The sequence below is a fragment of the Oncorhynchus keta genome, chromosome 20, assembly GCF_023373465.1.
Source record: "Oncorhynchus keta strain PuntledgeMale-10-30-2019 chromosome 20, Oket_V2, whole genome shotgun sequence".
NCBI classification, from domain to species: domain Eukaryota; kingdom Metazoa; phylum Chordata; class Actinopteri; order Salmoniformes; family Salmonidae; genus Oncorhynchus; species Oncorhynchus keta.
The window spans coordinates 7,692,196-7,718,324 of record NC_068440.1 but is presented as its reverse complement, the minus strand read 5'-3'; the positions used below and the strand labels follow the sequence as shown (position 1 = coordinate 7,718,324).

The 26,129-nt window shown below is 42.0% G+C and overlaps 1 protein-coding gene across 1 annotated transcript; it reads right to left on the bottom strand.

The window, feature by feature from the left end:
- Positions 1 to 2,320: 2,320 nt before the first annotated feature.
- On the bottom strand, positions 2,321 to 25,770 carry LOC118399266 (uncharacterized). Its single transcript, XM_035795201.2, has 2 exons — positions 24,878 to 25,770; positions 2,321 to 7,942 (listed from the first exon to the last, which is right to left on the bottom strand). Exon 2 carries the CDS (start codon positions 7,517 to 7,519, stop codon positions 3,491 to 3,493), a length of 4,029 nt encoding a protein of 1,342 aa, XP_035651094.1. The 5' UTR covers positions 7,520 to 7,942; positions 24,878 to 25,770; the 3' UTR covers positions 2,321 to 3,490.
- Between the last annotated feature and the right edge of the window lie 359 nt (positions 25,771 to 26,129).

Sequence of the window (26,129 nt, the reverse complement as noted above, 5' to 3'; positions counted from 1 at the left end):
ACGCAAAACAGTCACAGAAGGAGTTGTTGATTACTCTTCTCAAACCCCAACCACCACAGCAAGTCGCCTCCTGCATAACTTGCAATGGCCGTTCTGGTGATGGAACCGATGGAACACGTGGTTGACTTTACTGTCAGTCAAAAAGCTAAACCACTAACCACGAGATTAGTGGACCAACATACATATCTGTTTAATTGATTATGATAACAGGTCCTGTAGCCAATCCTAAATCAACACAAGAATGGAATTGCTCTGCAATGTTCAATACCCTAATTTATTTTCAAAGATTTTACCAATAAATTCCTTGTATGCTACTTGGTGTGTGGACTATCTCTGTCATTTAAAGGATTCGGATCCCTGTCGTGATTTTGTGTGACAGTTACAAATCATTCAAAATCATCATTATCAATGTTATCACATTTACTTCGGTCCAAAAAGTCAGTGTTATGGCCGCAACAAAACATCTCCCTACCACTTTAAGAATGATTCCTGCTCTCCAACGCGAGCACATGGCCATGGCACGCTCGAGTGGTGCCTACCGGCAGCCTTGCCTCGCCGCGATTGGTCCAAATTAGGTCAGTCTCTACCCTTTGCCGAACGCTATTGGACAGAAATAGGTCATTGGCTCCGCCCAAAGACTTCCCCATGGTAGGGCCGCGTGAGACAGAAGTAAAAGCGGCAAGTGAGGCCAGAGAGATTGGACGGATTACTGTTGCATTTAGCAAGATCCAGATACTGAATTTGCTTTGACATGTATTAAAGTATTTAGTTGGTGACCACCCCACAGTGTAATAGTTTGGCTTGATAATTTTCCTTATAGCTTTCCAATAATGACAATAGGCTGTTAATACCTGGCCCTACTAATAATACAATGTAGCCTAATAAGCATCAATACCTCAAATATATATATATATGTAAAACATGTACTTCTCCATACTACCCCTCCAGCTAATATTTTCTTTGAAAGTTAAATTATCTTCATAATCATAATTTACCGTTTATGAGTCACACTTCAGAAGTACAACAGCTTATTTGATGTGCCACCTTAAAAAGTGCTAAAAAACACTCGTGTATGCATTAGACCTACAAGCCACTAGATGGAGGCAATAGTGCGGTTTTTAAGAGCAAAAATATCTAATGACACAATCAACACATTTAAAACACGGACAAATATTCACACAGATGAATCAACCCTTGATTTGTGAATATGGTGCAAATATGTTATAGCACGGATACTTTTAATGTGCATGCATAAATGTAAACTGCAATGTGTCTCTCACACAAAATATTCCCCTCCCTCTCTGGTTAAGTTTCTGTAAGCATTCATAAAAAGGGCCTCGCATGGCCATCTAGAGGACACTGAATAATATTACCCCAGTTCTTTTCCAACCACATCTGCATGCCTGCCCATCCTCTCAACAGAAATCAAATGTTACTAAGAGTTTGATGTGTATCACACCACTGACCCTATGATAATCTGACTGATGTGTTAAATGCAGGCCCTGCCAAACTGGTGACCAAATGCAGTATATTATAAAATAAAGGACTTTCTGAAAAGTGAATTCAAGCAAATGCACCAATATATACAATCTTCCGGATACAGAGGAAAACTCTCAGAGCAGCCGGTTGTGAGCCTTTGGCACTAAACAGCCGTACTCATCTACTGGGCTTTTTATCCTCCATTTCTAATTGAGTGTGGCACTGCACAGGGCATGTGCCAACACGTGAGCTATAAACATCTCTGCAGTGTAAGGTAAGTACAGCGCTCTGTGTGGAACACCTTGCAGCCATTTATTTGAACCTACTTAAATGATCAACATATAGGAAAGTAAATATAAACAGTGAAATGTGTAGGAGCGATCATTTGTGCATTGGCAAAAAGAAAAGTTCAGAATTGCTCTAGATTTAAATCAGTGGTATTCAACTTTTTCAGCGGGGACCCATTTTCTTCACCAGAATTTGACGACCCTCATCCTAAATCTGATTACAACCTTAAAATGTTTCACTTTCTTTTTTTTTTTTTTAAATAAATCGGTACATTTTGATTGTCACATCAACAAATTGCCTGCAATTAATTACATTTATTTCTATCAAAATTAAGAGAATCAAGTAATACACATTTGTTCATTCAAATGTTATTTTTCTAATTATCTTTCTCATTAACATGAGTATATGTATTTTTTAAATGATCTTTCTCAATAACATTTGCATATTGTCCCTAAAATAATCTGTAATTTTTGCCCACTGCATTTCCTCCACAACCCCACTAGGGGGAGACTTTGAATACCATCAATTTAAATAATAGGAAGGGAAAGCATGATGACATTTTTACAAATTTTTATTTAATTTTTAAGGGATTCAACAATTCACTTTAGGCAAAGAAAACGATAGTTATTTTGTAATAATATTTCATGTTTTAGTTTACTGAAAGGAAAACACCTGGGAGACAGGACCTAAGTAATGAACAATGTGTCCGTACACGTGTTACGGGATAGGGCTTAACTAAGGCATAGGGTTGGTAAATGGGTTAGGGAAGGAAAAACAAATTGTCACACCGATACATATATTCATCATCCTCCCATTGTTTTACAAAGATAGTCCCAAAACATATTCCCACCCACCCATACAATAGCAACAATGACAAAATAAATGATACTTGGAGTAAAAAAAAAACAGCAAATAATCAATATATAATCAAATATAATACGAATTGTACAGTACACTCCGGTTGTTCCCATTATCCATTCCTGACACCAAAGTCCCATTGTTTTCCCCTATATATGATGGAAGTGTACAGAAAAATGGTCTCTTTCATTCCATTCTGATCCATTCTAACCTGTTCAGCTAGCCAGTTTTGCACAATTTTACCGATTGTTTGACAAGATACGTCTAGTTACACTAAGTGATTATTCAATTCAGTGAGTCAAGTTTCATAACAGGAGAGACTAATTGACAACTATCTTTTATCTGTTCAAATAGCTTCTTAGACTGGCTTGCTTACCAGACATTGTTTTTTGCTTCGGGCCAAACATCTGTACGAGAAAAAAAATCTCTACAGGGAACAAAAGAAAAACACATAGTACAGAACAAAAGACAAATACTATTACTGTTTAACTGTGAATAATGACAGAAAACATAAAACATCAGTACTTTTGGTACTTCACTCTTACTAGTATGCATTCATAATCCCAGACCAAACACAGCTAACAAAAATAATACTGTGGTTGAATGCATTTTAGAAGAAAAGAGATGCTACTGAAACACTCACATGATCTAGAATCCTCTCTCCGCTTTGGGGAAGCAAAGACAGATGGATGGTGCTTTTGATGTTGACCTTTAAAAAGTCCATGTTATCTTACAAACATCTCTGCTATAGTAAGGATTGTATGAATGGGATATATGGTAATTCTACTAAGCCTGTTGCCCACATCTTTAAAACTTGCTAATTCTTGCTTGCTTTTTAGTTTAAAAATCCTAGACTATAAAATAATTAGTGGCTGTATTCAGTCACCACTGTTGTTCTCCCAGGCTGGCCCTCCTGAACCACTTCTTCCGCTGTCTTCTCAACAACCTCTCTTGGGGGCAAGTTCACATTCAAGCCCCAGCTTCCACTGCCTAAGAGAGATTGACCCCGGCAAGCAACCCTGTGCCTCTCTAGGAGAGATCCATTCCAGAAGCGGGAGCGGCATTTGGGACATGAGAACCGCCCTTGGGAAAGGTGACGTCCACGATGAATGAGGGCTTTCCGTAACGTCCGAGAACGCTTTCCGCAGACAGAGCACTTCAGACGGGCCCGGTGGCCGTTATTTCTTGAAGGGTGCCTCACACAACGATGGATCAAAAGTTTGGCCTGACTGGCGAATGTGGTGCTGGGGCAGTACTGGCATGGAAAACGTTTTATGGGGACTTCCATAGATGACAGCCCACTGACCTTAACCACACCTCCGCACCATTGTTTAACTCTATACCCTCCTCTCATTCTCAGGAGCTGGGCGAGCAGTTTCTTTTGCTTAAGCTTCTCATGCATTATTCCTTTTTTCCGCTTCATCAGTTTGAGTCTCCTGCTCGTGGCCTTATTCAAGGCAACCCCTACTAGTTGCCCCCCTCTCATTATACTTTGATATTCAACCCTCCTTTTTTTCTCTCTTTTTCTCTTGCCACCAACCCATCCTTCTTGGGACTGGAACTGAAAAGGGCGGTGTTGACCTTGGGTGGATTGGTTTGGCATGTAGGAGCCAGACGGATAAGTTGAGGGGTGGCCTGATTCAAAAAGAGGGATGTACTCAGCTGCTTGGGAAGGATGTTGGGTTCCACCAGCTGGTGGGTTTGCCGAACCAGTGCGGCCCAATCCATGCTGCGATTGCCTGTGCCTGGACAAGCTGTTAGAATAGGCGAAAGCCTTCCCGCATACCTCACAGCAGAAATTCTTTTCACCTCTTATTCCACCACCATGGACAGTTTGTTGATGGGCTGTCAGGTGGAACTGATGGCGGAAGGATTTCCAGCATGTTGTGCATGTATAGAGCTTCTGAGAGGGCTGAGTGGACGAGCTGGACCCCTGAGACTTATCTTGAGGGTACGGATAATAAGATTGAGAGTTTGCTTGATTTCCATCTATATTATTAACCCCTCCATGGCCCTTAGCAATTTTCCCTCCTGGTGTACCATCCAATTGTCCTTTTGTGTGTAATTTTCCATGTCTCACCAAGCTCTGAGCATAAGCAAACTCTTTACCACATAGGTCACATTTGTAGTTCTTCTGCCCAGAATGCACAGTGGAATGTTTAGTCAGATGGAAGTACTCCCGGAACTCTTTCCCACAAACATCACACCGGTGTGGCTTTTCACCTGTGTGAACACGGTCATGCCGACGTAGGGTCTCACGTCTCCTGAACCCTTTACCACATACTCCACATGAATATGGCCGTTCTCCCTCTCCACGACTTCTTCTTTGTCTAACTATGATTCCATCAGGTCCTGGTTCTCTCTTCTGCCGAGGCTTGCGGGGCTTTTTCGGTTTAGCATTCATCATCTGCTGGCTTGGATGGGTTAAAGGCATGGTAGAGCCACTACCTGCTCTGTAGGTCTTGTCGATTTCAGATGTAGATGATGGACCACCTGGTGAGACTCCCATATTCCCAAAGCCAAGTCCTCCAAGCAAACCTCCAATGATGTCTCTTCGCTCCTCTCCTCGACTCTCGCCAGTACTTATGTCGCAGGAGGCAGCGGCAGCTGCTGCAATTGCAGACATGGCACTGCTAGTGACCTCATCCTCAGAGTCATCCAATAGAGATGAAAGAGGAAGGTGAGGCTGCTGTTGATGGAGATGGTGTTGTTGTTGTTGACTTTGAGGGTGTGGGTGTAAGGTAGGAGCCAAGGGTGCTTTTCTAAGTGTCTGGCTTGACATCTCACTGCTATGGGAGCTCTCTCCAGAATAACAAGATTGGTTAGCCTGCTGTCGTCGGTAGTCATCCACACTGTAGGATGGTTGGTAGGATGGCCGGTTCCTTGAATAATCCGTGCCATATTTGCTCGCTCCATCTCGTTGGTAATCACCTGTACCACTGCCTCCAGCCACCATTTCAGTTTTGCTGCTACTTGCACTTGATGAGCTTTGATTTTCACCACTACCGCTTGGTCTGGGCCGGGAATTCCTTCCAGGCTTTCCACAGGTGCCAGACGCAGCATGATTTAGCAAAGAGGTGCTCTCTCGGAAGCAGCGACCACAAGCAGGGCATCGGAAAGGCTTATCATCATGGATCTTCTCATGCCTAGTGAGGGACTCACGGCGGTTGAAAGACCGTTGACAGACACCACATGCAAATGGACGAGCCCCTGAATGGATAACACCATGCTGGAGGAGGTGCCCTCTTTTCTTGAATCCCTTTCCACATTCGGTGCAACAGAACGTTTTGTCTTCGCTTGAAGTGTCTGGCTTGGCATCTTCAGAAGTCAAACCATGACTACGGAGATGTCTTCGAAGGCTTGTAAGATGACTGAAGGTCTTTCCACATTCACCACAGTGGTAGATGGCTTCAGGGTCAGGTTGACAAGGCATGGAGGCCATGGGATTTGCAGGTTTAGGTAGCTGTGAATCATTAGCTACCAGCACCGAGGCTGTGGATGAGGAAGGGGCTGAGGAGGAAGAGGAGGAGACCGTTGCGGAAGACTGTGTTGATGAAGAGAGGACTGATGAATGGTTATTACCAAGGCTGGTTATGGCTCCTCCTACAAGGCCCGGTTGAATGATTGTATTTTGACTGTGTTCAGTGGAGCTGCTGTGGCAGTTACTACCACTGCTACTGCTGTGACTAGTGCCATCTGCTTTTCTCTGAGGAAGGTAGCCAGCCATAGCCTTCTTTCTCCTGCTACCACCACTTCCACCAGACCCAGATCCACTGTCTCCTTTCCCTTCATCTTTCGAAAGTGATAAATGGAGTGGTAGAGGGAGAGGCATACCACTAGCTTCTTGTTGCATCAACGAAGCCAGCTGATTGGAGGAGAGAACTGGAATACCTTGGAAATCAAAACCACCCAGAGACGACGGCTGAGGTGTTGGGTGAAGAGGATGGTGTGGGTGGGTATGGCTGTGAGGGTGAGACAAAGCATGGGGTGCCAATGGTTGCTGCTGCTGTTGAGGTTGGGGAGTGGAGTGACTATGACTGTGAGAGGAGTGAAGAGCTGGAGGTGGGGCAAGGGCTGAGTTTGAGTCACTAGCTCCTTGGCCCAAACCCAGGCCAAGATGGTTATGACCCCCTTGTTGAACCAGAAACTGCTCCAGACTGCTGTTAGTCGGGACCCCAGAAAGAAAGTACTGATTGGCGGCAAGCATGCAACTGAACTGCTGATGTAAGCTACGTGGATCAGACTGCCCAACGAGTGGTTGCCCTAGGGAGGACACTGCACTGCCAGGGTTGTTACTGGTGGACGATGAAGATGACGGGGAGGGCGAGGAGGATGGTCCAGGTGAGGCTTGGGGAACAGAGAGGCCAGGGTGTAAAGGTGGCGGTGGGGGAGCCGATGTAACCACTCCTCCAATAACACCAGACCCTCCACTGCTACTACCACCAAAGTCAAAACGTCCCATTCCCGAGTGTAGCTGCTCTTGGGCTAGCGCTGCTTCTGCAGGGTGAAACGGACGTAAGAATTGTGGGTATCCTGCAGCTGAACTCCCACTACTACTCATCTTACTGGATTTCCGTGAACTATGCGAGGATGAGGACTGGCTCTGGTGTGATATTGGTGGAGGTGGGGCACTCATTTTGGCAAATATCGATGAAGAATCAGCAAAAGCATTACTTCTAGACCCCTGAAGAGACCCCAGACCAAGCCCAGAGAGAAGAGCCCCTGACGACTCCCCCTGCTGTTGGTGCTGCTGCTGAAGCTGCTGCTGATGCTGAAGTTGGACTTGCTGTTGGTGCTGCAACTGTCTTTCCAATCCAAGGCCTTTAAACTGGTGGGCTTGGTGTCCACTTAGCATATCTAGAATGTCCAAGGGGTACTTACTGAACTGGAACATCTCCCACTCACTAATGGGAGGTTTTTCCTGGGTCACTCGCCCTACTGTTGAAGTACAACAATATCGCACCAATAATCATCAATAGCCACAGCTCCTGGAAGTAATGCTTCTTGAACAACTTAGAATGACTCTCACCTCTACCAATGTCTATCCCTTATCCCCTCTTATACAGATGAATGCCTAGTGCTTGCACTTTAAACCAAGAAGAGCAGGTAAAGGTCCTTTTAAATAAATGCTGTTCCTAATTTGAAATACAACGTATAAATAGTATGCAGTCTATGTAGTGTTTGTAGAGTCCTTCTTGTACAGTGGTAGTCTTGTTTTTCACCAAAAATGTGAAGCTGTCAGCATCCAGCTGGGGTGGAGGAGGATGAACAGGCGTTCCACTGCTTTGTCTGCCCGTTGATGCCACACTCTTGAAGACTGGGGAAAAACAGAAACATTGGTTAAGTCTCTTGGTTAAATAGGCCTAGAGCTTGATTGCGCCTCGGGACAAAGTGGAGTCGGAAATTCAACGGCTCTGACACGAGACGTATGTGGCAGGATCTACAGGAAATCACAGATACAAAAAGAAAACCAGCCACGTTACAGAAACCGACGTCTCGCTTCCAGACAAACTAAATCACCTTCTCTGCCCGCTTTGAGGATAATACAGTGACACCATCGTGGCCCGCTAACAAGTACTGCAGCCCCCACTCCTCTCCTTCTCTGTGGCCGACGTAAGACATTTAAACATGTTAACCCTCGCAAGGTTACTGGCACAGACGGCATCCCTAGCTGCGTCCTCAGAGCATGCGCAGACCAGCTGGCTGGTGTGTTTACAGACATATTCAATCGCTCCCTATCCCAGTCCGCTGTCCCCACATGCTTCAAGATGGCCACCATTGTACCCAAGGCGGCAAAGATAACTAAATGACTACCGTCCCGTAGTAGTCACTTCTGTCATCATGAAGCGCTTTGAGAGACTAGTCAAGGATCATATCACCTCCACCCTACCTGCCACCCTAGACCCACTTCAGTTTGCATACCGCACCAACAGGTCCACAGACGATGCAATTGCCATCACACTGCCCTATCCCATCTGGACAAGAGGAATACCTATGTAAGAATGCTGTTCATTGAATACAGCTCAGCATTCAACAAGGTCATCATTAAGCTGGAGGCCCTGGGTCTCAACCCCGCACTGTGCAATTGGGTCCTGGACTTTGACGGGCCGATCACTTCGCTGACCCTCAACACTGGGGCCCCATAAGGGTGTGCTCAGCCCCCTCCTGTACTCCCTGTTCACCCATGAATGCGTGGCCATGCACGCCTCCAACTCAATAATCAAGTTTGCAGATGACACAACAGTAGTAGGCTTGATTACCAACAACAATGAGATAGCCTACAGGGAGGATGTGAGGTCACTTGGAGTGTGGTGTCAGGAAAACAACATCTCTCTCAACATCAACTAAACAAAGGCGCAGATCGTGGACTACAGGAAACAGCAGAGGGAGCACTACCCATCCACATTGAAGGGACAGTAGTGGAGGTGGAAAGTTAAGTGTCTCGGCGTACACATCACAGACAAACTGAAATGGTCCACCCACAGACAGTGCGGTGAAGAAGGAGCAACAGCGCCTCCAACCTCAAGAGGCTGAAGAAATGTGGCTTGTCACCTAAAACCCCCCCAAAAACTTTTACAATCGAGATCATTCTGTCAGTCTGTATCACCGCCTGGTTCGGCAACTGCACCGCCCTCAACCGCAAGGCTCTCCAGAGGGTGGTGCGGTCTGCACAACGCATCACCGGGGGCAAACTACCTGCCCTCCAACACCTCCAGCACCCAATGTCACAAGATGGCCAAAAAGATCATGAAGGACAACAACGACCCGAGCCACTGCCTGTTCAAACGGCTACCATCCAGAAGGCGAGGTCAGTAAAGGTGCTTCAAAGCTGGAACCGAGAAACTGAAAAACAGCTTCTATCTCAAGGCCATCAGACTGCTAAACAGCAATAACTAACTCAGAGAGGCTGCTGCCTACATAGATACTCATATCACTGGCCACTTTAATAAATGGATCACTAGTCCTTTTAAACAAGGCCACTTCAATAATGTTTACATATCTTACATTACTCACCTCATATGTATATACTATACCTTATACCATCTATTGCACCATGCCTATGCCGCTCATCCATATATTTATATGTACATATTCTTAATCCTCCCTTTAGATTTGTGTGTATTAGGTAGTTGTTAGGAAAACTGTTAGATATTACTGCACTGTCAGAACTAGAAGCACAAGCATTTCACTACACTCGGATTAGCATTGGCTAATCATGTGTATGTGACCAATAAAATTTGATTTGATCCCGAGAATTGACAAAGCATCATATCAAATTATTTTAAGCTCCCAGTATAGGCATACATAACCACTTACCACTAGACACAACTCAGGAGATCTTCATTGTCTAACTTAAGATTTGTCAAAACATAAACAAGTGTTTGTGCCTTTAAAATTGTGATTATTTAGAATAATTGTATTGCCTAGACCAATGCAGCCATCAACTCTGTTAACGGTGCATTCTGTAACATAGCCTCATGCAATTACTAAGGATGGACAATTATTTAACAAAAATAGTTATTGAAACACAAAAGGACCCACATTTCCAGGTCAGAATTCAGAATCAGTAACTGACTTGAAAGAGAGAGAAAAAAAAAGGACTCTGGCCCAAAAACCAAACTTGCTTATTAACCCAAGGGTCGTTCCATTTGATTTCAATCACTTTTTGACCGCACCTCTTGACTTGAACAAACATTTCTAAACATGTTTGGCCATGGCAGAAGCAGGGGTCGCATTAGCTTTTAGAAATCTGCACTTTCAAAACGCAGACCATAAAATCTGGATTTTAAACCATTTCACCTCTGCATTTTATATTGAAATAAGTGTTTTCTTGCTTCAGTGGTGATCAAGGGCGTGCAGCAAGTTTTTTCAATGCTATTTGGCTTGCATTATGTCAAACAGAATAGGTTAGACCCCAATTGCACTTGGACTAATTGGTCAAGTAGAAATTAAAGTTGTTTCGTTCCATATAATTTCAATCACTTTCAAACTGCACCGCTTTTAACAAAATCTTCATACAAGTTTGCCCATGGTGGAAGTGGGTCAGAAAGTGACTTTTTGGACCTGAATGCCAAATCAGGTGCTCGAAGTTTACCCACTTTGCATACCCCACCCTACCATGCGATGTCATCACTAGTTGTCAAACTATATTTTTTATGTCAAAAAAATATATATATATATATATAACTAAACCCAGATTCTCATTTTCACAAATGTACCCTGGATAAGGAATGTGACAAACGGACAATTTTTCTTAACATGTAAACGTAAAACGTTTTAAGTTTACGGTTTCCCATTAAAAAAAAGAGAAGACAATTGACAAAATTCCATGTGAATTTACAATGCAGCTGTGCTGCCAGCAACGGTTTGGGTCTCACCGTGCATCCCTTTCAGATAGTTAAAGTAAAGATATAACATTCAAAATGGTTGTATTGTTTTTGTGCATCTCTGAGCAATTTCCTGATTCTCTGGGTCAATTCATGTTTTAATGTGTATCTGAGATATTGCCATTCAAGCAGGCAGAAATTCAGTTGGTATGACGTAGCCTTAAGATAAAGCCGCTCTCACCACACTGGAAGTTAAACAGGAATACAACTTTTAGATCTGAGAAACATGTCAGATTGTCTTCTGAGCCATTGATCATATTTCCATGATTTAAATACCTAGAGAAATGTGTAATTTAACAAAAGGGTTTAACACATATCTCCCATTTGTCTGCCTCTTCAGTCCAGGGTGAATTGCATGGTGCCGTTGTGAATGTCAGACTGCATCGATCTGCAGGTTGAACATGGTGAGATTGTAGACTGCTAAATCGATAGTTAGTGCAGTTTGTTTAGGTGATTTTACAGCTCTCTTCTTCACAGGCTGATATTGACTTTGGTATTATTGTGTGTAGCTACATTTGCTAGCTAGCTACCTAGCCAGCCAGCCCACAGAGACAGCATTGCGGGTTTTGTAGTTGTCTTGAGGAGCAACAGATTTCCACATGTTGCTACCAACCTTATAAACAAAATGAAACATTTGTTCACCCCCAAACATTATTCTCACATATTAGTGTTATGCAAATGAGTAGTTTGGTGGAATTTTATTTTTAAAGCATTGCACCTGTACTACCATTACTGTACCTCAACTCAAGTTAGATTTTCTTTCTCATTTAATTTTTCAAAGTATTGCCACACAAGACTTCGCTGCGGTCACTTACTTTTCTCTGTCATTTTCCAACTGTTAACAACAATGACATAGTGGAGAGTCGACTCCAAAATAATTGTTTCCTCGAATCCTTGCACGTCGAGTGTGAAGACTATTTTTGGAACGCAGGAGACTGACTAGTTGCCGTACCTCCAAGAACACAAACGCTCACAATTTTCCGTGAGCTAGAGAGGGACGGAGGGAGACAGTATAGGGAGGTCAACCGCCAGACACACAGAACCGTGCACTAGGCCTATCAGACGGCAATCAAAAGCTGTATCTCACAATGGAATCCTGTATATCACAATTTCTTGGCTTGCAATGTCTCACAACTTCAGCAACGCAGGGCCTAACATCAATGAATAGGCTAGGATATTGAGATGAGCTAGACGCAACACTTCAATCTCGTAGTATCTGCGCTTGAGCACGGGTTCGCTTTACGCTTTTCACAGCGTGGTAGCCAGGGCACCAAAACAAAGAAGAAGTTGAGCCTTAGTTGATGCGGAAATTGACCCACTATGTTGTTGTTCTTTCTGCATCTACGCAAAAACAAACAAAACATTTTCAGTTATGTATCTATCTTAACTTTAAGATCCTAATTATCGTTTAAATGGTTTAATGTTTACAACCCTACCTTAAACTAGGGCTGGGTGATATGGCTAAAATATATTTTTGTTTCACGTTTTTGAATAATAAAAGTTATAAACTTGCTTTATGAGTAGTGTGGCCCTAGGGTGGCAACACAAACATTCTAGGTGATTTCATTGGGTCTTTCTGCATTGTTTCATACTCTTCAATTCAACTAAAAAAAAAATTCAGCATGATCATACATTTCTGCTTTTCCTGCACTCATTTGAGATCATTTCCACGTAGTGCTGCACGATATGGGCAAACAATCTGGGCCTTATTTTTAACCAAATGTTGCAATTGCGAGTTAGAGGAAAACACTTGGGTGAACTGTTAGAATCATGGAAATATAATTATTATTCTAATTCGATAGAATATAATAGTGGGCACTTTAAATAAAGTGTTTGACATGACTATGAATGAAAATACCAAGGAGGAGTTATTGTGACAGGGTAGGAACCAAAGTGTTGACAAGTGTTTCCTAGGGGAACCTTAAGCTTTGGCGGACCAACTGGCAAGCGTCTTCACTGACATGTTCAACCTCTCCCTGACCGAGTCTGTAATACCTACATGTTTCAAGCAGACCACCATAGTCCCCGAGCCCAAGAAAGCAAAGGTAACCTGCCTAAATGACTACCGCCCCGTAGCACTCACGTCGGAAGCCCTGAAGTCCTTTGAAAGGCTGGTCATGGCTCACATCAACACCATCATCCCAGATACCATAGACCCACTCCGATTCTCATACATCCCCAACAGATCCACAGATGACGCCCTTTCAAATCGCACTCCACACTGTCCTTTCCCACCTTGACAAAAGGAACACCTGTGTGAGAATGCTGTTCATTGACTACAATGAAGTGTTCAACACCATAGTGTCCAGAAAGATCCTCACTAAGCTAAGGACCCTAGGATTAGATACCTCTCTCTGCAACTGGATCCTGGACTGCCTGACAGGCAGGTATTTAGTCCCAGGGTCCAGGTGGTAAGGGTAGGTAACACCACATCTGCCAAGCTGATTCTCAACACTGGGGCCCCTCAGGTGTGCGTGCTTAGTCCCGTCCTGTACTCCCCGTTCACCCACGACTACGTGGCGAAGCACGACTCCAACACCATCATTAAGTTTGCTGATAACACAACAGTGGTAGGCCTGATCACCGACAACAATGAGACAGCCTATAGGGAGGTGGTCAGACACCTGGCAGTGTTGTGCCAAGACAAACTCTCCCTCAAAGTGAGCAAGACAAAGGAGCTGATCGTGGACTACAGGAAAAGGAGGGCCGAACATGCCCACATTCACATCGATGGGGCAGTAGTGGTGGGTGGAGAGTCAAGTTTCTTGGTGTCCACATTACCAACAAACTACCATTGTCCAAACACACCAAGAAAGTCGACAACCCCTTTTCCCCCTCACGAGACTGAAAAGATTTGGCATGGGTCCCCAGATCCTCAAAAAGTTAGTTGCACTATTGAGAGCATCCTGACCGGTTGCATCACCGCCTGGTATGGCAACTGCTCGGCATCTGACCTTAAGGCGCTACAGAGGGCAGTGCGTACGGCCCAATAGATCACTGGGGCCAAGCTTCCTGCCACCCAGGACCTAGTCACTTTAATAATGTTCACATACTGCTTTACTCATTTTCAATGCCATTCTGACATTGCTAATCCTAATATTTATATTATATATTTCTTAATTCCAATCTTTTACTATTAGATGTGCGAATTGTTGTGAAATTTTAAGACACTACTGCAGTGATGAGCTAGGAACACAAGCATTTCGCTACACCCACAATAACATCTGCTAAATATGTGTATGTGACCAAAAATATTAGATTTCAAGTTTAGCCAACTTGGATGTAGGTAAAATTTCACAAGCTCTGAATTTATCTAACAAGACAAAACAGTTGAATTGTTATGAACACAACCTGTCCGTCTCCAACTGTTTGAAAAGCATGCTAGCCTGTCCACTTTGTTCAGATGTTGAAATCAAGTGGCCTACTTTATTTCTCAGAATGAGTTGCCAATTCCTTATATAATTGTTTTATGCTTATTGCACACAGACTAAACAGCTAGTATAACGATCTTTAACTGACTAAAATGCTGCTAGCAATACGTGGTACTGTAATGCACGCGTGACAATTAGATTTCATTTTCCAGAATTAATGTTAATTTGGTACCTACGTTTTGGTAGTGTCTGCTCGGCTCAACATTTGAGGAGTTGAAACAAACAGGGTATGGTTCGAAAGTGAACTTCTCTACTACAGTAAAATTATGTCTCCATGTGTTTCGGTGTCCATATGACTGATTCTGTTGGACCAAACCTCAGATGCAAGTTGAAACCGTTTGTCAGAGAAAGAAGTGATCTCTCATCTTGGGAGAAAGAGGAAAAGCATGAGGTTTCCCTCTCGCCAAAATCTGTTTTAAAAAAAATGAAACGCCCAATGCATTTCTATGCGCTTATCTTGAACCTAAGCTTGTCGCCTGCCTTCTCACCTTTGGGACAATGACTCCCATTGTTAGGGTGGAGAAGTGAGCATCTCCTCATTATATACAACTCCCTGATATAAATGGGAAGGAGCACAGGAGCGAACAACACGAGACCAAAAAGACAACATGAGAACAAGCGGACATAAACTTTCACAAAAACAAAAATTTATTTGATATATATTGGCCAGTCCTACACTACGCATGCCACATCACATAAACATTATTACATTCAAATACCATTATAGAAGGTAAAGTAAAAACCCAAACCGGTCTGTGCATCAATACCGGTATATTGTAAAATACGGTATATCACCCAGCCCTACCTTAGACCTTATTTTACATTGGAAGCATTTGTGTTGTGCCAGTCATCGGTTGAGACAGCATACTCGAATGCAGGGTGGGTATCATTTCAATCATAGAAATAGAATTCATAGAATGGACCTATCCCTTCAGACACCTGCAATTTATCTGGTACACCATTGACATTTCAATTGAATTGAAACTAACTTCCAATTACTACCAGTAAGATAGCAGCTGGTCCACCCACTGTCGAATGTCAACTTGAATGGAAATATATTATCTATATAATTTCAATAGGTTTCCAATGGAAGATTGACAGTTTAAAAAAGGTCCAATGCAACCTTTTAATCTCAAAACAAAATTTTCTAGGTAACAATGAAGTACCTTCCTGTGATTGTTTTCAATTAAAAGGACCAAAAAGAAACAAAAACAGCTTCTTAACAAACACCAATTGGTGTGAGTGGGGAGGGAAAACTGAAAACTAGCCATTATTGGCAGAGAGATTTGGAGCAGGGATACAAGTTTCAGTCAATTTTGCTGCCGACTAACCAACCCCCAAGAACAGGTTAACAAACGGTTAAATTCGTTCCAAACAGTAAAATGACCTAATCAAGAGAAAATATTATGCATGGGTAAAATGAACAGATATTTTTCATTAACTTCTTTGGGACTGGGGGGCAGTATTGAGTAGCTTGGATGAATAAGGTGCCCAGAGTAAACTGCCTGCTACTCAGGCCCAGTTGCTAATATATGCATATTATTAGTATATTTGGATAGAAAACACTCTGAAGTTTATAAAACAGTTTGAATGATGTCTGTGAGTATAACAGAAATCATATGGCAGGCAAAAAACTTAGAACAAATCCAACCAGGAAGTGGGAAATCTGAGGTTTGTAAGTTTTTCAACTCATTCCCTTTCAAAAACAGTGTCTATGGGGTCATATTGCACTTCCTACGGCTTCCACTAGATGTCAACAGTCTTTAGAACCTTGTTTGATGCTTCTACTGTGAAGTGGGGGCTCATAAGGGCTGTTTGTGCCAGGTGCCTGGCAGAGTGCCATAAGCTTGTGACGCACGTTCACGTGCGAGTTAGCTTGCGTTCCATTGCATTTCTACAAAGGAATTCTCCAGTTGGAACATTATTGAAGATTTATGATAAAAACATCCTAAAGATTGATTCTATACTTCGTTTGACATGTTTCTACGAACTGTAATATAACGTTTCGTCTGAACTTTCGCATGGACTTGGATAGTGTACTAAACGCGCCAACAAAAATTAGGTATTTGGACATATATGTGGGACTTTATTGAATAAATCAAACATTTATTGTGGAACTGGGATTCCTGGGAGTGCATTCTGATGAAGATCATCAAAGGTAAGTGAATATTTATAATGCTAATTCTGACTTCTGTTGACAGCACAACATGGCGGATATCTGTTTGGCTGTTTTGTTGTCTGAGCACTGTACTCAGAATATTATATGGTGTGCTTTTTCGGTAAAGCTTTTTTGAAATCTAACATAGCGGTTGCATTAAGGAGAAGTTTGTCTGAAGTTCCATGTATAACACGTGTATTTTCATCAATTTATGATGACTATTTCTGTAAATTGATGTGGCTCTGCAAAATCACGGGATGTATTGGAACTACTGAGCGTAACATGCCAATGTAAACTCCGATTTTTTTTATATAAATATGAATTTTATCGAACAAAACATACATGTATTGTGAAACATGAAGTCCTATGAGTGTCATCTGATGAAGATCATCAAAGGTTAGTGTTGAATTTTATCTGTATTTCTGCTTTTTTGACTCTTCTCTTTGGCTGGAAAAATTGCTGTGTTTTTCAATGACTTGGCTCTGACCTAACAATCGTTTGTGGTGCTTTCGCCGTAAAGCCTTTTTGAAATCGGACAAATGGCTTGGATTAACCAGAAGTGTATCTTTAAAATCGTGTAAAATACTAGAGGAATTTTAATGAGATTTCTGTTGTTTTGAATTTGGCGCCCTGCACTTACCCTGGCTGTTGTTGAGGTGGGACGCTACCGTCCCGAATGTCCCAGAGGTTAAGAGCTTAAAAAACATGCAACAATAAATAGCAAGCCTGTGGTCTCATTATTTAACCTCTTGCTCCTACCCGACACGCAGGCGTCCCATCTAGACATCTGGAAATGCAAATGCGCTACGCTAAATGCTAATAGCACTCGTTAAAACTCAAACGTTCATTAAAATACACATGCAGGGTACTGAATTAAAGCTACACTCGTTGTGAATCCAGGCAACAAGTCAGATTTTTAAAATGCTTTTCGGCGAAAGCATGAGAAGCTATTATCTGATAGCATGTAACACCCCAAAAGACCCGCAGGGGACGTAAACAAAATAATTAGCATAGTCGGCGCTACACAAAACGCACAAATAAAATATAAAACATTCATTACCTTTGACCATCTTCTTTGTTGGCACTCCTAGATGACCCATAAACATCACTATTGGGTCTTTTTTTCGATTAAATCGGTCCATATATAGCCTAGATATCGATCTATGAAGACTGTGTGATCAAGGGAAAAAAAAAAACTTTTATAATGTAACGTCATTTTTTTAAATTAAAAAAGTCAACGATAAACCTTCACAAAACACTTCGAAATACTTTTCTAATGCAACTTTAGGTATTAGCAAACGTTAATAAGCGATCAAATTGATCACTAGGCGATGTATATTCTATAGCTGTACGTCTGGAAATAATGTCCGGGTAAATCTTAACCAAAATATCCGGTCGGAGACCGGAAGAAAGGCGCTACCTTGTGTCCGTTTGACCAAGAAACAAATCGTAGGCAAATGACAAGACTGTTGACATTGTGTGGAAGCTGTAGGTATTGCAACCTCGGCCCCATTTAATGTGGATCACATTCAACAATGGGTTCTAGTGGCGCATGGATATAATTTTCCCATTTTCAGTGATCAGATTTTCCTGCGCTTTTCGATGAAACGCACATTCTGTTATAGTCACTACCGTGATTTAACCAGTTTTATAAACGTCTGAGTGTTTTCTATCCACACATACTAATCATATGCATATACTATATTCCTGGCATGAGTAGCAGGGCGCTGAAATGTTGCGCGATTTTTAACAGAATGTTCGAAAAAGTAGGGGGTAGGAGTAACAGGTTAACATGAAACTACTGTGATGAAGCAGACAATGTAATACATAATTTGCCAAAAAGCCATTTGCGGGAAAACGCTGTTCTAAAAGCCGCCCCTGACGCAAGCCGTTTAATGTGACTGAAATGAAAACCTCCATTAGAAACGTAGAAAGAGGTCAACTGTAAATATGCAACAACTAGGAACAACATTGATATGAAAACCAATAGAACAGAAGATAAATGCTGGGAAACTTTTTGGTAGCTACTTAGTGCTGCTACTCTGTCTCCCACAGCTCCCTGCAGTCTGAGTAGCCTAGCAACGAGTCTCCACTCGTTTGCTCATGGCTCTCTGACTAAAGACAACCATTAGTTGACGTAAGAAAGCTACTTTCTAACTCTATAAACTCACTGTACATTACTATTTTCTGCAAAATAATAATTCTGGTCGACTCCGACACTGTTCCCGTTTTATGACTTGACGAGTTTTGTTCAAATTCTGACACTAATTGAATTACGCAAAGTAACCTAGACTCATAAGCAAGACCGGTACAATGTATTTTCAGTGGCTCATGGTTATGTACGTAAGGTCACAACGTCTTCAAAGCACTCAGGAGAATCACGGAACATATTCCAGTCTGTGCTAGCAAAATAGTCCTGTAGCTTAGCATCTGCTTCATCTGGTCACTTTCTTATTGACCGAGTCACTGGTGCTTCCTGCTTTAGTTTTTGCTTGTAAGCAGGAATCAGGAGGATAGAATTGTGGCCAGATTTGCCAAATGGGGGGCAAGCTTTGAACTAATCTCTGTGTGTGGAGTAAAGGTGACCTAGAGTTTTTTCCCCTCTGGTTGCACATTTAACATGCTAGTAGAAATTAGGTTAAACGGATTTCAGTTTCCATGCATTAAAGTCCCAGGCCGCTAGGAGCGGCGCCTCTGGATGAGCGTTTTCCTGTTTGCTTAAGGCCGTATATAGCTCATTGAGTGAGGTCTTAGTACCAGCATCGGTTTGTGGTGGTATATAGACAGCTACGAAAAAGACAGATGAAAACTCTCTTGGTAAATAGTGTGGTCTACAGCTTATCATGAGATACTCTACCTCATGCACCAGCTGTTGTTCACAAATACACATAGACCGCCACCCCTTGTCTTACCAGAGGCCGCTGTGCTATCCTTGCCGAAAAAGATTAAAACCTGCCAGCTGTATGTTATCCATGTCGTCGTTCAGCCACGACTCGGTGAAACATAAGATATTAGAGTTTTATATCCCGTTGGTAATCTCCCCCGCATCCGTCGATATCGCCATTCCGAATCTGCGGTAAAAGGTGGCTAAATGATCCTCAGTATGGTCATCTTAAAACAATTCCATGTTAGTTTAGAACCTAGAGGGTTAACCCATCTCATCCCCTTCATCTAGACCACATATGTCAGAGTCAAGGCCCGCGGGCCACATCCGGCCCAGAGAAGGTTTTTTTACGGCCCCTGGGATGATCTTGATTTATTATTAGAACCGGCCCGCAGACCGCAGCAAGCCGGCAGCCCGCAGATCTTTTACACCACCAATACTACATTTCCCACAATGCAACGGTGACGCACCGAGCAGTAGGCTGCTTCATTTCAATATTTATTGGCACAGCAGTTGTCAGCATCACAGTAAAATTAACTTTCAGATACCCATCAAAAATGGCAAAACGGAAGGTGGACACTGAGAACCGGGGTTTCAAACAAGGTGGGAGTCGGAGTATTTGTTCACGGAGGTAGCTGGAAAACCTGTGTGTCTTCTGTGTGGAGAAAGTGTGGCGGTACTGAAAGAGTATAATCTGAGACGACATTATGAAACGAAACACGCGGACAAAAACAAGAATATGGACATGGAACAAAGGCTACAAAAGGCAGAGGAATTAAAACGAGGCCTCAAATCTCGACAGGCTCTGTTCAAAAAAGCCAAATCACAAGGCCAGGCTGCTGTCAAGGCCAGTTTTATTTTGGCAGAAGAGATCGCTAAATCAGCCCGGCCATTTACGGAGGGGATTTCATCAAAAACTGCATGATTAAAGTTTGTGACGAAGTTTGCCCAGAAAAAAAGGCAACTCTTTTTAAATGTGAGTCTGAGCAGAAACACCATTGCCGAGAGTAGACCAGTTGTCCATCAATCTAAAAGAGCAGCTTGTGAAAAAGGGAAAAGATTTCATTGCATATTCCTTGGCTGTGGATGAGAGCACCGACATTTCTGACATTGCCCAGTTGTCAATTTTCATCCGCGGAGTGGACTCCAGCCTAAGCGTGACAGAGGAGTTTTTGGCTTTACGTCCTATGCATGGCACAACTACGGGGCATGATTTGTATGAAGAGGTGTCAAGATGTGTAAATGAGATGGAGCTGCCTTGGGAAAAACTCGTGGGTTTGACAACCGACGGAGCACCTGCGATGTGTGGACACAGGAGCGGACTGGTGGCGAAGATACGGGAAAAGATGCAAGAGGAAAACGCGACAGGTGAGCTGACAGCTTATCATTGTATCATACACCAGGAAGCGTTGTGCGGTAAAGCCTTGAAAATGGAGCATGTAATGAGCATCATCACGCGCACAGTTAACTTTATCAGAGCCAAAGGTTTGAATCACCGCCAGTTCAAGGCATTTCTGACGGAGTTAGAAACGGAGCATGGTGATTTGCCTTATCACACAGAGGTGCGATGGCTAAGCCAGGGAAAGGTGCTTCAAAGATGTTTCGAGCTTCGTAAGGAGATTTGTCTGTTCTTGGACAGCAAAGGGAAAGACACAACACAACTCCGAGACGAAATGTTTCTGTGTGAAATGGCTTTTCTGTGTGACATTACGAGTCATCTGAATGCAATGAACTTGCAGCTGCAGGGTCGGGATCGTGTCATCTCTGATATGTACAGTACAGTGAAGGCATTTAAAACCAAACTGACTCTGTGGGAGACGCAGATGCGGAAAGAAAATTTGAGCCACTTTCCCAGCTGCCAGACCATGAAAGAGAAGCTCTCTACCAGTGCGTTCCCGAGCGCACAGTTGGCTGATAAAATAGGTATGCTTGCCGCTGACTTTCGACGCCGATTTGCTGACTTTGAAGCACAAAAAGCAGGTTGGAACTGCTCGGTAACCCATTTGCTGTTGACGTGGAAAGCTCACCACCAAACCTCCAAATGGAGTTGATTGACCTCAATGCAATGATGCACTGAGGGCAAAATATGCGGCAGTGGGTGCTGCGGAGTTCGCCCGTTCCTCCCGACACAATGCCCCAGCTGCGCATCCAGGCTGCTCAAACGTTGTCTATGTTTGGCAGCACATACCTGTGTGAACAACTGTTTTCTTTGATGAACTTGAACAAAACATCACACAGAAGTCGACTTACTGCTGAACACCTCCACTCAATTCTGAGGATTTCCTCAGCTCAGAGCCTTACCCGAACATTGATGAACTTGTGGAAAGATGGGACACCACCAAGTATCACCCTCAACCTCAAACAAGTGAACATTACTGTGCAATCACATATTTAGAGTTTTTACTCAGTTCAAGTTTAAAAGTTAAAGTTTAATATTTGTTTTCACTGCATGTTACTTCTCCTTAAACAAAGTGTTGTTTTTGATTAATAGATTTTTGCACTTTATTTTATTGTATTTCAATCCAATTATATTTTAAAAATATTTCAGTTGAGTGGATGATAGAAAATTGCTATTATTGTTTTTTTCTTTGAAGTAAATTTAGCCCACTTTTGCTAAAATAGAAAATATAGGCTACTGATGGTGCCTTGAATACCGGTTTCTTTCATTTAATGTTCATGTTATGGGGATTTTTATATAAAGGAAATTTGTCTTTTGTGTCTGTTGAAAATTAAAGATTACTGACAGAGCCATAAGAAAATATTGCTTTATTTATCTGATCATATTGGAATATATTTGTTAGGTTTTCAGTAGGTTCAATTAGGTTCACTAGACTATATGCGTCATTTAAAAATGTTTCAATGAACATTCGAACAGTCCGGCCCTCGGCTTGTAGCTAAATTTTTATTTGGCCCTCCGTCCATTTGACTTTGACACCCCTGATCTAGACTGATTGAAGTGGATTTAACAATAAGGGATCATAGCATTCACCTGGTACATCTATGTCATGGAAAGAGCTGGTGTTCTTAATGTTTTTTACACACAGTGTATATGAACAAAATCGGAGTTTACATGTTTTTCGATAATTGATGTCAAAATGTAATGTTTTATTTTTAAAAAAAAATGTATTTCAACAAATCATAAAAGATTTGAACAACCCTGTTAGTAAGCTTTCAAATTATATCAAACTCAAACCAGTCTCATGGTAGGGTGGGCTTTGCAAATTGGGTCAAAATTGAGCAATCTCAATTTTTACCTTGTCAGCTCTGGGATTCGATCTTGCACCCTTTTGGTTACACACTAAATTCATGTCTCTCCTATTTTCAAATGCCAAAACATTCAGATCCAAAATGTCACTTTCTGACCACTTCCACCATGGGAAAACATGGAAGATTTCATTCAAATCAAAAGGGGTTCAGTAAAAAAAGTTATTGAAATCATATGGAACAACTCAGCTTAGTTAGTTCAGCCAATCATACTTCCAAATGCACCTCAGGTTTGCTTTAAAAACAGGAGAGACGTGAATTCAGTGTGTTAATTGTGTGCAATCCTGGTCCTAGGGGACCACATCTTTGTTCTAGCTCAGCACTATTTCAATTAACCAACAAGTCCTTTATTAGTCTAGTTGAGCTGTGCAGATGTGTAAGGGCAAAACCGCCTATAAATATATTCGGTGGAAGCGTGGGCGGCAGGTAGCCTAGTGGTTAGAGCTTTGGACTAGTAACCAAAATGGTGCAAGATAAAAATCCGAGCTGACAAGGTAAAAAAAATCTGTCGTTCTGCCCCCGAACAAGGCAGTTAACCCACTGTTCCTAGGCCGTCATTGAAAATAAGAACTTGTTCTTAACTGACTTGCCTAGTTAAATAAAGGCCAAATAAAAAACACTGGTGTGGGTTAAATAATCTTTCACCTTTACTTTTTTCCAGGTGACTTTTCTGACTTGGTTAGAGACATGGGAGGCCTGCCACAGCTACACAACCACCTCACCTAGACTAATTATAGGCTACATTTCAAAATGGTAACACCAGCACCACATTCAGCAGGACGTAACGTAACGTTCAGATATAAATATGCTATGTAGAACAGACATGTGAAATAAGGAATCTATTCATGGAATTTCTATCTGCAACATTCAAGAACGTTTTGCAACTGAACGTGGCCCTGGGCTACACCCAACCTTCCATCTTTTAAGGTAAATAATACAGGACCCCCAGGGTGAAACTTCTGCTAGAGAACTACAGTGAAATCACTGTGTCCTTCCCCATAACAATAGACACACAAAAACAGCTCTGTCTTGTGGGCAACTTTCCAATTACATTTCTTGTAGGGCGATAAGGTCACCCAACCTATTGTTACCAAACAAGGAAGGTATTATAATAGCCAAGAAAATAAATAGATGACCCATATAACCTTGTGGAGTTTGGTACAATTGTCTTATGTTATAATAAACAAACAAGTAGGCTACTCCATAGATTATTTTTTGTTGTCATGAAACTTTGTAAACAAATGATTTAGGCCATTTACGCCAAATCAAGTCCAAATGATTAATTGCGTTGCTCTCGTTGAATGAGTCCTTGAGCACTATAGTTAATTTCTATGAGATGAGGCTAGACCTAGGTACTACCAGTAAAGGAGGTATTTACATGGGACGCATGTTCTGTTTTCTCCATCCTTTGCTTTTTTCGGGGGCCCACTCTTTGATATAATGCACAATTTGCTGATTGAAGCCTACGGGGCAATGCAAATTAATTGCATGTAGCTAGTTATGAAATTATATACCATGAACTTGAAGCCATTAGTCTAAAGTACCAAGAAGGCAATCAAATAGGCCTAAATAGAATGTAGCCTGGGCCTCAAAATCAATTCAAAGTTTATTGGACATGTACACATATTTGCTGATGTTATAGCAGATGTAACGAAAAGCTTATGTTACTAGCTCCAACAGTGAAGTAGAATGTTTCGCAAATGTAATACAAATAAAAAATGTATATAAAATCAAGGAATTACAATCAAAGTGGATATATTAGAGTGAGCATATGAGCATTCAGAATATAAATATGTGACAGAAATTGGCAAACTGATTGGCATGCACAGTGTTTCATTTTTATGATAACATGCTATACGTCATTATGTAAAATAAATAGACAAAACTATGGATGACAGCCAACATGGCCATGTCTAGACCTGTACCTGATAGGTGCCAATAGCCTACTGTTGAGATATTTGCAACCATAACAAAGAATGTGTTTTTATATAACTTACAAAAGACTACTACTGTGCTAAAAGGTTTCCCAGTGACGTTCCCAGTATTTCCTGCTGGTCTGTGAAGACCTTGCCTAACTACAAGGTTATAACGTACCATTTAACAATAAACTAATTTTAAAACATCTTACCAACAGGTTTGGTGGGATGTATATGGGCTGGAGACTGGTGTAGCACTTTCTGCTTGATTGAAGACCAAAACGTGTTTACAAGTAGAAACGAATGGGTCTGCTTCCATTGATCTTCTGGTGGGTAGCTAAGTTAGCTAGACTAACTTGAAAACCCACCAAAATTGCAGGTGGTGGCAAAATTCCAAAATTAGCAGCGCGGCATTCGTCATTAGCTAACTAACGTTAGCAGGCTAACATTACTTTGTTTTTATAGGTGGTTGAGTATAGTTGTCAACCAAAGCAGCAATACAAATTAAATTGGATCTGAATAAAGGAGTCTTTCAATAATTTCGTTGTTAGCTAATAAATGTAAATGTCGTTTGAAAACCTGGTTGCATAGGTAGCCGATGCTAAGCTAACCGAGCTACCAAGCTAACAGATAGCTTGATAGCCGTCTTTTTTTTTAGCCAGCTAACCTTATAATTACCATTAAAATCGCCTGTCAAAACGATAAAAGAAAAAAACATAGGATAAAAATGGCGCGGGGTATGCCGTGAAAACTTATTTATGTCAGATAGCCATTTTTCTTCATCCAGGGGCAAATATTTTCAAAGGCCTGCCTCTCCATCGGCCCAGGAGGGCTGTTTTCGACTCGTTAACAAAAACTATTTCCGCTGGGTTGGCCTGCTAATTCACATATGTCCCTTGTTTGAAGCGGTAGTTTCGATGCTTGAATCGTTAACTCTTCGAATTTACCAAAATTATCCCTTTCTTGAGTGTTTGTCGTATTTTCCTTATTTTTCTTCGGTCAAATATTTTCCGCCCCGTGTCAATTTTAGATGTCCCCGTCTATGGACTATGCCTACGGCTGCTAATGTTCTTCGAGTTAAAATGGTAGCTTCCGGTCTGTATTCTATTTCCGGGTAGTGTCACAGGCTAAGAAGTCCAACCAACCGTGAGTGTGTGTGCGCGCGCGTGTTAGAGTGTGCAGAGCCATGTATTTGGAAAGCATACATGGCTGTGTGCTCGTGTTGTTTCTGAATTTCTGCATAACCCAACCAATTGCATGAAAATTGCCAAATGCATTATTAAATGCATGTATTTAGTTGAATTATGCATTTTACACACAATTGAGATTGCTTATTGCTTGTATTAAAATAAAAACGTTTTTTTTAAGGACATTTTGTCAGATTAGTTTCCATATACTGACATCATTCATACTGAATCCACAAGGGTGACAAAGGGGAATAAAGGGACAAACGACTACATGTTT